General features: G+C 34.7%; 2 protein-coding genes across 5 annotated transcripts in view; both read left to right on the plus strand.

Moving 5' to 3' along the window:
- Window positions 1-13,194, plus strand: part of LOC141381810 (uncharacterized) — a 201,291-nt gene that overhangs the window by 166,393 nt on the left and 21,704 nt on the right. The window lies entirely within an intron of this gene.
- On the plus strand, window positions 667-7,755 carry LOC110439492 (uncharacterized). 4 transcript variants are annotated; one of them, XM_073948740.1, is made up of 3 exons: window positions 667-786; window positions 1,228-1,379; window positions 6,058-7,755. In XM_073948740.1, exons 2-3 carry the CDS (start codon window positions 1,295-1,297, stop codon window positions 6,945-6,947), a joined length of 975 nt encoding a protein of 324 aa, XP_073804841.1. In that variant the 5' UTR covers window positions 667-786; window positions 1,228-1,294; the 3' UTR covers window positions 6,948-7,755. The 4 variants fall into 4 exon arrangements, with proteins under 4 accessions (XP_073804841.1, XP_073804839.1, XP_073804840.1 ...); XM_073948738.1 differs by lacking the exon at window positions 667-786 and adding an exon at window positions 827-882; XM_073948739.1 differs by lacking the exon at window positions 667-786 and adding an exon at window positions 832-1,062.

Raw genomic sequence — 13,194 nt, forward strand, 5'->3', positions numbered from 1 at the left:
CGTCTCGTCCGAGCTGAATCTCTACGGTCACCGCACAGGCTCTTTAAAGCTTCTGTCAAATATGCACTGTATATGACAGACACAAACTCAATAGAAAGTTGATGTTTGCAAAACTGCTACATTATTATAGAGCATCCGCTGCGACGTAGATAGGATCTGTTGTCAGGTTTATGTTCCCTCTAATATTTAGAGATTTCCTCTGAAATCTGTAAAATCACTGTTATAAAATTACCAGAATTTCAGTATCTTTCCTAACATTTTCCTGTTCTCTGAAACTCTGAATATTTCACTTTAGTTTTATTTAGGATTTATTTTTATTATAAGTCATGACTAGGCCCACATGGAATCTGTGCGCGCAGAATTCTGCAGATTTTTCACAGAATTCTGCAGATTTTTACCCCATCACTAATTCTGTTTATTTACTTGATGTGTAAATCTAAATTTATTGCGTTTTAAAATTAATTACAGTAATATTATTGACTAATATGAAAATGTTAATCGGATTTAAGTACAATGCAGTTTGTAAAGTAATATTTTCTGTCTTTTAATAGATATATTATATGAGAGACTTGCTTTGTTTACCTAATAAAGTGAATCTATTTGGATTTGCATTGTAAACATCAAATAAAAGTAAAAAAAGGTATTATTTTTATTTCCCATATTAAGGTTCTAGTTGGATACTCCCAAAAACATTCTGCAGAAATCCGCAGATGTCTACCCAAATTTTCAGCAGAAATAACAAAAAACATCTACAGATTCCGTCTGGCCCTAGTCTTGACTGCAACAGTAAGTGGCAAAAAAGCTTAACAAAACAGACTTTTATTTTGGCATGGCGTGTGACGTCATCAGGCGGCGCCACGTCAGCGCTGTAATTCAACTGGAGTAAGGTTTGTTTTAAAACGTTTACAGATATAACCCGATTGAAAGTTTTAGTTTTTATATGATGCTAAATTATGTTACTGCTGTTGGAAATATTATTTTAACCCTTTATACAACGTAGTACTAATTTATTCTCAGTAACCGAGGGCTATTTTTTTGAATAAAGTAACAGTAAAGTGTGTAGTAAGTGTTTTAAAGAAACGTTTTACCTAATTTCTTTTTGTTAATTACTCTTATATAAAGAAACTGTTTAAGTAGTTAAGTGTTAAAGAGAAGTTATTTTGTTTCTTTTCATAATTTTATTTATTTTAAACAGGACATTTTTATTGTTTTGTTCATTTTAAACAGGATAAAGTGTCCAAACACAGAGAAAAAAACTCCTCCAGAATCGACTGATCTCCACACTGTTATAAAGATGGCATTTATTAAAGAGGAGAGTGAAGATGTGAAGATTGAAGAAACATTCAGAGTCAAACAGGAAGATCCACAGGAACAAACAGGTTGATTTTTTTATTCTCAGGCCCCTTTTACACTAGTGCACTTTAGTTTTAAAACGATGTCCACACTAGCATTCCACAGAGCGTTTCTGAACAGCCCTCTGTCCACACCAAAACACTAAAAACGCACATCACCTGACCACACACACACTCTCAGGCAATCGATGCAGCATTTCTACCCAGATGAGAGCTCTGCTCGTCGGACTTGCTCATCAAGCATCTCCCGCAGGATCTAATCTCACTATATTTATTAAACGTGATATTTCATTCATCTTGTTGTCTTTATCTAACGACATATTCCCCGACTTTGGTCATTGGAATCTATTACTTGTTCTCAGGTAACGTGTTTTGGCTGAGCGCAAAGATAAGTTAATGATTAATGTAACCACGTAGCCTACATTCTGTATATTGACTGATCGCTTGCCTTTATTTCCTTTATTGTATAAACTTATTGTCTGTTATACTTTTATAATGGCTATTATAGATTATTAAAACTGATATTCAGCAAAAGAGAGGGCATGTTTTGTATTTTCACTGAAATTGAAAAGAGGCAGTTGTTATAGGCTCCGTTTTGTTATTAATATCCACACAGTGAAGATGAGGTTCATAAATGCAGCACAACCTCTCAGCATTTCTGCTGTCTGTTAAGTTGCTAATATTAAAATGAAAATAGGCAGTTCCTTAAATCATGTTTACATTTTATTGTTGAGAAAGTTAAACAACGTAGCCAGGATGATGTGAATGAAGTTATAAAGTACACTGTTCCCTTTGAAGATTTACCCGTGTCCTCGGTATAGTCTGTTTTCCATATCAAACTGAGGAGGGGGAGACTGCAGCCTTGATCAAACTTGTGAAGTCTGAACTTACAAGAAGAGGATGCGGTACTAAACTGTGTGTTAGGCTACTTAATATTGAGGAAAAGCCCCAATCAGAGAGGCGAATGTCGGCAGCCCCGCCTCCGTTTTCAGATGTCTCTGTTTTCCCCATCCACACTGAGACGGAGCAGCAGCGTTTCAGAATGAAAACGGCCTCTTCAGCGTTTCCAAAACGCTCGTTTTTGGCACTCGAAAACTCCGGCGTAGTGTGGCAGATGGCATAACTGTAGCAAAACTTATGCATTTTAAAACGAAAATGCATTAGTGTAAATGGGGCCTCAAAGACCAACTCAGTCATCTGATCCTCATTCAGATATATTTTATTAATAAGAATGCTAAATTAAATCCATCTTGCAGCCCTGAGTGTGCTGCCTAGTTCTCCTAAACGCACAAAAGCACTCATTGAAAGACAGGAATATGTTTGCATATGTCACGTTGATCACAATTCCCCTTTTTTCATCAACTTCTTCATGGGTTTAAACTTGTTTCTAGTAGTTGTTACTAATTCTCACAGATAGTATCTGAATTAGAGTTACATCATTATTATATTAACTATTGACCAGGGCTATTGTGTTTAAACAGGGTTTCCTTGGAGTCTTAAAAAGTCTTAAATTTACTGAAATGTTGTGCTGTAGGTCTTAAATCTTTTATAAACAAGTCTTCATTTTTCCTTTGGTCTTTAATTAAGGTTCATGTTTTTCTACCCAATCTGGACAAAACCCATACAATCACCATCAATCCAACTCAATAAAAATTTTATCTTATTATTCAAAAAGGTCATTTTAACTTGTTTTAAATTATTTATTAAAATGCTTTAATTATTTTCCTTACAATAACATTTGTTTAAACGTGCTTCATGTATTTACTGCTAAGGACATTGACCTGGACAGACCTGTGTTTTGCACAGGTTTAGTTTATTATAGTTTTTAAAACTTTTAAAACATTTGTCCATTTGTTTTTTTATTTTAAATAAAGTTTATTTTGAAAAAAAAAAGTTTGTTGATAAAAGTATTGCTTGCTTGTTATTACACAAAATTTTAAATCTTGCTAGAAATATCTAAAATATATACATAAAAAATTTAATATTCATTTACTATTGTATTATTAAAATTATTATATTTTTGATAGGGCAAATAAAAATCTTTTCCAACTGGGCAATTTTACACGGTATTTAAAATCATTTGAAAGAAATATCTAAAACATTTTAATTTTATTATTCATTTATTATTGTATTATTAAATGTATTAAATTATATAATTTTTTTGATAGAGCAAATAAAATCTTTTTCATCTGGGCCAAATAATTGTTATAAAACATTGTACAGTATTTTAAACTATATGATGTTGCTGTGGGATGACGCGTGACAAACCGAACAAATTATAGTGGAACAAAAATGTTTAGCATTGCACTGACTACAACTGGCCAACAAGCTAGTCTAAAAATGACTTTTTCTGCTTAAGAAATGGATTACAGCATGCTGATGATATGCAAACATTTGAGTGAAAAATTCGTCAGTATTGACCATATTCTTCACGAACCAGCAGGCTGCGCCATTGGAGTCTTTTTACTTGAGTTTTTTTTTTAAAGAATTAATTTATCCATCATAAAAACAGTGTTATGCTGCTTAGGCATGAGACAATAACTGCTTTCAAGGTATGCCGTTTGGAAAAATCAAACTTTTAAAACGGCCAATATTTTCTTCTGTACCATTCCTACAGTATATCTAAGTTTTTTTTTTTTTTTTTCACGACAACAGTATCTCCAGCAGATAAAAGATGTCATTTTTGATCGTAAAGAAATGTGTTTTTGAAACTAATGAAGACAGCAGAAGTCAATGATTCATTTAAATTTTTTAGCCTGACAAAAAAAGAAAAAAGACTCAAAAGAAAATATATTGTAATATAAAGTTTTTGTTTTTTACCCAGACATTCATTCATTCATTCATATTCTTGTCGGCTTAGTCCCTTTATTAATCCAGGGTCGCCACAGCAGAATGAACCACCAACTTATCCAGCAAGTTTTTATGCAGCGGATGCCATTCCAGCCGCAACCCATCTCTGGAAAACATCCACACACATTCACTCATACACTATGGACAATTTAGTCTACCCAATTCACCTGTACCACATGTCTTGGGACTGTGGGGGAAACCGGAGCACCCAGAGGAAACCCTAGCAAACGCAGGGAGAACATGCAAACTCCACACAGAAACACTAACTGAGCCGAGGCTCGACCCAGCGACCTTCTTGCTGTGAGGCGACAGCACTACCTACTGCGCCACTGCCTCGCCACCCAGACATTTAAAAATAATATATTTTAAAGCAGTAATCTCAGTACCTCAAAACCGTGATATTTTTATTCAAGCTTATCATACCGTCAGAATCTTATACTGGCCCATGCCTAATGCTGCTTGATGTTGCAAAGTTATATTTTCTTATTTTATTATTTGTCTTTGTATGTATAGTCATGAACATGTATAGCCGTTTATTATTCCATGTCATTTCTCCAATAGGCAACTGAATTGTAAGTTTTAAATCAATAGCAAATTACATCAGGTCACTATGACATGATTGAGAATATTTATATGCTGCTGTTTGTCGTTGTACTACGTCTATTCTGAGAGCTGATGCTGAGTATTCTTAGGAATTTTCACACTTGAAATTGTTAACCCTGGGTCATTCTAACCCTGGATAAACAGAATCCTGGGTTACCTGTAAATACGTTTCACACTGCTCATGCTATACCTGGGGTTATAAAATAATCCTGGGTGTTCATTAACAGACAGTTCACATTCGCAAACACCGGGTTAACAATATTATTTGTATATTTACATTGTCACTGTCCCTGATTGGACAAACAGCAGATAACCTTTTTTTTAAATGGCATTTCTGCATTTTGTATATATAAAATGTCATCATGTAGGTCTTCAGCTAAGCCTCAGGACATGCACAAAGGCAAGAAAACAAAAACAAAAGTACAAATGAATGAATACCAGTAGCAAAGTATCTCATCTTGCCATATTCTCATCACTTCAATTTACAGCAAACATGGCATTAAGCATTTGCACAAGTTCATTCATTCATTTACCTTCGGCTTACTCTCTTTATTCATCAGGGGTCGCCACAGTGGAATGAACCACCAACTTATCAAGCATATGCTTTAAACAGCGGATGCCTGTCCAGCTGCAAACCAGTACCGGAAAACATTTGCATAAGTTATATACAATAATGCAAACTCACTAATATAAGCTGAATTATGCGCACTTGCTATGAACATGCAGGATTTGTGTCAATCAGGTTTTCCAAGAAAGAGATGCACATGAGGGAACACAACATGAGTAATCTAGAGCATTTGATCATTTGCATTTACAGCCACAGGCACAAAAAGAGCTTGGTTTTTCTCTGACCTCCAAAATGAAATATTCTGCAAGGTATATGATCTGATTTTGAGATTCACATTCTACACATTCTAGGAACACTAAAGACTTACTTTACATCTTGTAAAAAAGGTTCATAATAGGAACTCTTTAAAGGTATTTCTGACCCAGAAATGTAAATAGCCTCACCATTGACTTTCCATTGTGTGGTATTAAACCTTGATGAGTTTCCTGATTCTGTTGAACACAAAATAAGATATTGTGATAAAAACGCTGGCTTACTTTGTGTTCCAGAAGAAAGGAAATGTTTAAAAGCACATGATGGAGAGTAAATAGTAGAGTCCCTTTAATATTTGGGGTAAATATCCATGTCATGCTTACCACTTTGTGCTTTCATACTAAAGTTAACTTTTTTGTTCTTTTTTTAAAGACCTGATGGTGCTGAAAGAAGAGACTCATCAATGGAATGAAATGGAAGAGAAACAACAAGAAATAACGACTGACGAAAAACCCACACTGACTAAAAAGACTTCATCACGTGGAAGACCTCGGAAATCCAAATCTGGGTGTAATTTCAGCTGTAAACGGTGTAGAAAGAGTTTCAGTCAAAGGTCAAACCTTGATGTTCACATGAGAGTTCACACAGGGGAGAAACCTTACACCTGCAAACAGTGTGGAAAAAGCTTCTATACTATAGGAAACTTAACAGTGCACATGAGAATTCACACTGGAGAGAGGCCGTACGCATGCCAAAAGTATGGGAAAAGCTTCTATACTACAGGAAACTTGGCAGCGCACATGAGAATTCACACTGGGGAGGAGCCTTACTCTTGCCTCCAGTGTGGAAAGAGTTATAAGCAAAATGGCAACCTTGAAGTCCACATGAGAACTCACACTGGAGAGAGAAGCTTTATTTGCACACAGTGTGGGAAAGGTTTTTCTCAAAAACAAAACCTTAAAATCCACATGAGGATTCACACTGGAGAGAAACCTTACACATGCACAGAGTGTGGTAAAAGTTTCAGATGTAAAAACACACTCGATCACCACATGATAAGTCACACTGGAGAGAAGCCGTTTGCATGTGCTCATTGTGGAAAGAGCTTCACAACCAAAGCTAGCCTCATGAATCACACGAATGGTCACACTGGAACCACATGTGATCAGTGTGGAAAGAGTCTCACATGCAAAGACTCCATAAAGCAACACATGAAGATTCACTCAGGCGAGCGTTTTCGATGCAGTGAGTGTGGAAAGGGCTTTAAACATAAAAGAAGCCTCATCAATCACATGAAGCTTCACAATGGAGAGCAAAAATGAGGCCTTGTCCAGCGGAGCTTAAGGCTCTCACCCGGGATAGCATGGAATAGCATCTCGGGACAAGTGTGAACTCTTGAATACATCTCAAGTTACTGGAATGAAACCCTTTGAACCTGAAGATTTAAACTCAATAACTGAAGAGGGGTGAAGATGTGCCAGGTTGTGAGAGTTTCTACAGGGCTGCAATAAAGCAAAATAACTCTATATGTGTTTCAAGTTATTATGAACTGAAAACCAGTTGTTTACAGAAAGTTTAATTGTTTTCATGAAGAAAACTAGTTTCTTTTCTAAAATCAGTCCATCAAAATAAATGTGTAGTGTTTTGAAGCCAAAGTCTTCATTTGTTACCCACAACACATCAAGATTTGATCAAGTCAAAATCTCATAATCTGACACAAATCTGATCTGTGGTAACTGGCAAATGGCATTATGTAGTCTGATCAGGGCTTTATGGAGTCTGCATCAGTCTCTCACTGTCAAGTTCACACCGGCCGAGTTTAGGTGGATTTTTATTCACCACCAAGTTTTGTGACACTGCAGACAAAAGCCCAAATTGGAGGCAATCAGTGTTTGTTCCAGGGAGTGACAATCAAACAATGTGAATAATCAAAAACACAATCTAAGAGTGTAGGACAGTTTTCTCTGCATCTCCCCAAACATTTTCTCCTCCCTAATCTTTCTAATTCTCTTTTCAGTGCAGACTATTTGATTGCAGTGTGCAATGTGCACAAATTTGGTTTCCTTTGAAGAAATGTTCATGTGAAAACTCCCACATTACTACAAATAAATCTGTGTATGGGAAACCCAGTATCTCTATTGTGAATGAGAATATGAGTGATTTGTTAGCTTACATGTTAATTCCAGGACTCAACAGACTATTGAAGCACTTCAGCTATCTGTTCATTCAAATTCTATATATATATATAGACATTGCTGTTTGTAATGGTAGTCACACACACACACATATGTATATATATATATATATATACACACACACATATATATATATATATATATACACACACACACATGTGTGTGTGTGACTACTATTACTAACAGCAATGTTAGGTGGGCAAAATAAAACTGAAAAGGATACTTTTTTTTAAACTAGTCTGGGTCTATAAATCTCATTGTCACCCTTTAAAAGGTTTAAAAACCAACATTTATAAATTTATATATTTATGAATGAAGAATTTTTTGCAAAGCATAAATGGTTATTAACTACTTAATGCTGTGTACAATTTTCTTTAGTCACAATAAATTTAACTTGTTTATTGCAAAAAGGGTTTACATGGATATTGACATGAGACATGAGTATATGCAATTATAGAAAACGTGCTCAGTGTTTTCAATATGACTTTCACAAAATTGACAAGATCTCCTTATTATCAACTTTTAATCTCAGGAATTCTTTTGATGGATACACATCATTAATCATTTAAACTGAAGTTCTTTAATTTTGGGGAGAATTGAAAAAGAAATGTAACTTGTCTTATTTTTCTAATTCCTGTGAATTAAAATCTTTAAAAATAAACGAGGTCTGAGCTGATTATGATGAAGCCTTTGAATAAAAATATTCATTTAAAACTTATTATTACATTTTGGATCTCTAAAAATAAAGATGGAAGAGAGAACATTACAGAATAGTGTGAAAGAAAACCTCTGATCAATACTGTGATGTTTTTAGGGATAATATTAATTATTGTTTTAAACTCTTTAGGGTGACAAGCAAAACCCTGTTTAAAGAATGGGTTGAATAATTTTAATTTAGCAAAAAGATTGTCATTTTAAGTTAAAAAAAATCAAATGTGATTATAATCTATTTTAATAAGTTTCCATTTAATTTTGATGAGATGACCAGCACCAAAGCCACTTCTTCCACCTGCTCCATCAATAGAATATCCACCTGTTACGTCAGATGCCACTGAACTCTTACTATAGTTCCCACTTTGATTTTGGCCACAACCAGCACCAGCAGTACCACCAGCTCCACCGACAACATGTACAGAGTAGCTGAAGCACTGGAAGCCACTGGACAATGTACCACATGCCCCCTCAAGCTACTTAATACAGTGATCTTTTTTTTTTTTTTTTTTAGCTCTGCACAGTTGCCAGACATTCAGAATCGCTCCCCAGTAAACATCAGAAACAGGTGGGTTCAACAAAGGTTGTACAACAAATAGTTGTAAATACTATAATATACAGCCCCTTTAAAAGTTTGGAATATTTTATAATGAGCTTATTGTGCTCACTAAAACGTTATTGCATTTTTAAATCACTGTTCTTTTATTAAATGTTCTTTAAAATATAATTTATTCCCGTTTAAGCCTGAATTGTACACATGATAAGTGTTCAGTGTCATGATTATGGAGGCCCAAGAGTACGGTGGCCGGGAAGTGCAAAACAACATTACAAAGTTGAAAACACTTTTACAAAGCTCGAGACAAATTTACATTTTGAAAAACATGTTTACATATCATCAGACACAATTACAGGGGAAAAACAATTTTACCAAGGACGAAACAAATTTACATTTTAGAAAACAAATTAACAAGACCTAAACACTTTTACAAATCCCGAAACATATTTACAATTAGATTCCCTACGGAAAGGGAATGTACCACACCCCGGAAGGGACGTAGAATGTACCACACACCGGTAGTGACGCGGGGTAAAGTTGTTGTTGTTGCTGGTGAGCACAGTAAATTCGCGCTGTGGAGTACATGGCGTAAACAAAGTTTATGGTGACCGAACATGGACAGCGGTCGAGGGTTGTTTTGCCCGTTTTGTGGCAAACACATGAGCAGCTTAACACGGTTTTGCTTTGCGTGTGGTCGGTGTTTAGAGTTTATAAAGGACGCGGAACAGACGGAAACACCAGACATGCTGCATCAATGTGTTCAATATTTTTACGAGATCCACTCGTACGCTGTAATCGTGAACATAAAGTCAAGTCTACATGGCATAAACCTCTGAACGACTTGAGATCGGTTTTAGTATCTTATCAGTCAACATGTGCCGTGCTTGAATTGTTTCCATGTACTTGCATTTACATGTTTCTATGCACTCTCTCGCTGATATTGTCTTAGAATAGCTCTAATATGTTTTATCGCAGTTAGTCAAACCATGATTTTTATAGTTGTAGACTTGTGGTAACCTGTCTACAAAGTCACACACGAGCTGGATATTATTGATATTTTTCAGTGTGTGTGTGTTACATTCCAGTTCACTACCAGTGTGTGGTACATTCTACGTCACTTCCGGGGTGTGGTACATTCCCTTTCCGTAGGGAATATGTAATTGTAAATTTGTTTCGGGATTTGTAAAAGTGTTTTGCATCTTGTTAATTGGTTTTCTAAAATGTAAATTTGTCTTGTTCTTTGTAAAATTGTTTTCCCTGTGTAATTGTGTCTGATGATAAGTAAAAGTGTTTTTCAAAATTTAATTTTGTCTCGAGCTTTGTAAAAGTGTTTCAAACTTTATAATGTTGTTTTGCACTTCCCGGCCACCGTACAAGAGTGCTAGTTAGAAAATCAAAGACTCAAATGATCAATTTAATTATTGAAGCATAAAAATGTCTTTATTTTCTTGTCGGCTTAGTCCCTTTATTAATCTGGGGTCGCCACAGCGGAATGAACCGCCAACTTATCCAGCAAGTTTTTACGCAGCGGATGCCCTTCCAGCTGCAACCCATCTCTGGTAAACACCCACACACACACTCATACACTATGGACAATTTAGCCTATCCAATTCACCTGTACCGCATGTCTTTGGACTGTGGGGGAAACCGGAGCACCCAGAGGAAACCCACGCGAATGCAGGGAGAACATGCAAACTCCACACAGAAACGCCAACTGTACCGAGGCTCGAACCAGCCACCTTCTAGCTGTGAGGGGACAGCACTACCTACTGCGCCACTGCTTCGACCAGCATAAAAATGTACATGAATAAATCACAATTTAAATGGACAAATAAATAGATATGTTTGAAATGTGTTTTTAAATGTCATTTAATTAAGCAATAAAACAATGCATTACAAATACATTTTAAATCTATAAATAAGTAGACACTTTTATTACTGTATTATTATTTAATCCATGTTTTAAAGACTGATTAATCAAACAGTAAAAATTTGGGTTAATAAATCACAAAACACATTTTAAACAGCTTTTTAAATAAGCATTTGGCTAATGCTTTTCTCCCTATTTGCTGCTTGGTTTTCTTTTTCTTTTGCCACATGCTTTTCTCAAATTGAAAATGAATCGAGTTAAAAAATGGCTCTGCTGTAATGAGCTATTCTTTTCCTCTGTTAGGAAAAAAAAGAAAGTTAACAGTTTTATCTAGATTAAATGACCGTGGTGATAAAGATTTTCTTGGAGACATAGAACAAAATGAACTTTGTATTTTGCCATCAGAGTTAGATTACTATTAAACAGAAAAAGCTAAAGGAGCTTTACAATCTAGAGTGCAATGGATAGAGGAGGGGGAGAAAAATTCTTCATGTATATTTTTTAAATTTAGTAAAGCAAAGGCAAGCTTCAAAAACTATTAATAAACGTAGCATAAATAACAATGTAAGTGAAGAGAAAACTTTGATTGATGATCACATCTATTCATGTTATTATGTAAATCAAAATTTAATGAGAGTGATTGTGACTTTTGCTTTTCAAAAGATAAAGTTTCTATTATAGATAACAGCTTCCGTGAAATGATGGAATCTGACATTGTTATCTCTGAACTTGATGTTGCTATTTCTCAAATGTTCAATGGAAAATCCCCAGGTACAGATGAAATCACAGTTGAGATTTATAAACATTTTTGGCCAGAGATGGGATTTTTAGTTTTTGAAGCACTTAAGGAATGTATAGAGAAAGAGAACTATCGACTTCTATGAAGCAGGGTTTAATCATTTAGTTCTAAAGCCAAGCAAAGGCCAATTATTTTTAGACAATTGGAGACCCATAACTCTTTTGTCCAATGATTTTAAATTGCTCTCTCATGTATTTGCCAATAGACTCAAAAAAGGTATCGGCGAGATAATAAGTGAAACACAATCAGCTTTCATTAAAGGGAGAAGTATTCAGACTGATAGTTGATATGTTCGATTATAGGTATTTAATTCCTCAGACAAGTTTATTTATATTTCTAGACTTTTTCAAGGCATTTGATACCCTTGAGCATCCTTTTTTGTCTTTAGAAAATCTTTAGAAACTTTTGGATTTGGTCCGAGCTTTTGTAGGGTAATTTTCATGTTCTATACTGATATATTCAGTAGTAAATCCCTGAATTCAGGATCATCTCCTGGAGTTTACATCAAAAGAGGAATCCATCAAGGATGTCCCATCTCACCTTTTCTTTTTAATATAGCTGTTGAACTTATGTCATTATATTTAAAAAATTCAGAGTACACTTTAGGTATTGATATACCTGGTAGGACTTTTAGTTTAAGTCATTTTGCTGATGACTCTATTAATTCTTTAAAAAAGGGATGTGCTCCCTTTAGCTCTTGTCAAAATTTCTGTTTCCTAAAGCTTCTGAATTCACCTTAAACCTAAGAAAATGTGGAATATTAACTATTCAGAATTGTACTTTAAGAGAATTAGAGGGTATTCTAGTAAAAGAAGAAGTTAAATATTTGGGAGTTACCATCACCAAAAATTCTGTTAATAGAATTTAATATTAAAATGGAAGGGATGAAAAAATCCCTAAATCATTGGCTAGCTAGAGACCTTTCCATATTGGGTTCAATTCTTTTGACTGGGATTATCTAAAATTATATATTTAACTTATCCCTTATATACTCCTCCCAAAATAGTTAAATTTATTAACTCAATATTATTTAAATTTATTTGGAAAAATAAAACACATTATTTACGTAAGAATCATATGATCAAAAGTATGAATATGGAGGTTTAAAAGCAATCGATTTTGAATGTCTTCATGGCACTTTTAGAGTTAATGATTGAAAGAGTGTTTAGCAAAGCCTTATTCAATATGGTATCATATCCCAAATAATTTGTTTAAAAAAAATGGTGGCCTTGAATTTGTATTAAGATATGATTATGATTGTTCAAAACTTCCTTTGAAGCTGTCTAATTTTCATTAGCAAGCACTACTTTTTTGGAAAATGATATTTACCCATAATTTTCCCCTCATAAATCCACTCTTTGAAATAAAAGGGCTGTTATTATTAACAGGAAATCATTGTTTAGAGGTGACTGGTACAATAAAGGCATTATATTTATTA

The sequence above is a fragment of the Danio rerio genome, chromosome 4, assembly GCF_049306965.1.
Source record: "Danio rerio strain Tuebingen ecotype United States chromosome 4, GRCz12tu, whole genome shotgun sequence".
Classification (NCBI taxonomy): domain Eukaryota; kingdom Metazoa; phylum Chordata; class Actinopteri; order Cypriniformes; family Danionidae; genus Danio; species Danio rerio.

Coding starts and splice junctions, on each gene's coding strand:
- LOC110439492 (XM_073948738.1), top strand. CDS start 830: ATGGCGTGTGACGTCATCAGGCGGCGCCACGTCAGCGCTGTAATTCAA. Junction 883..1,227: donor AGCGCTGTAATTCAACTGGA/GTAAGGTTTGTT, acceptor CATTTTAAACAG/GATAAAGTGTCCAAACACAG. Junction 1,380..6,057: donor AGATCCACAGGAACAAACAG/GTTGATTTTTTT, acceptor CTTTTTTTAAAG/ACCTGATGGTGCTGAAAGAA.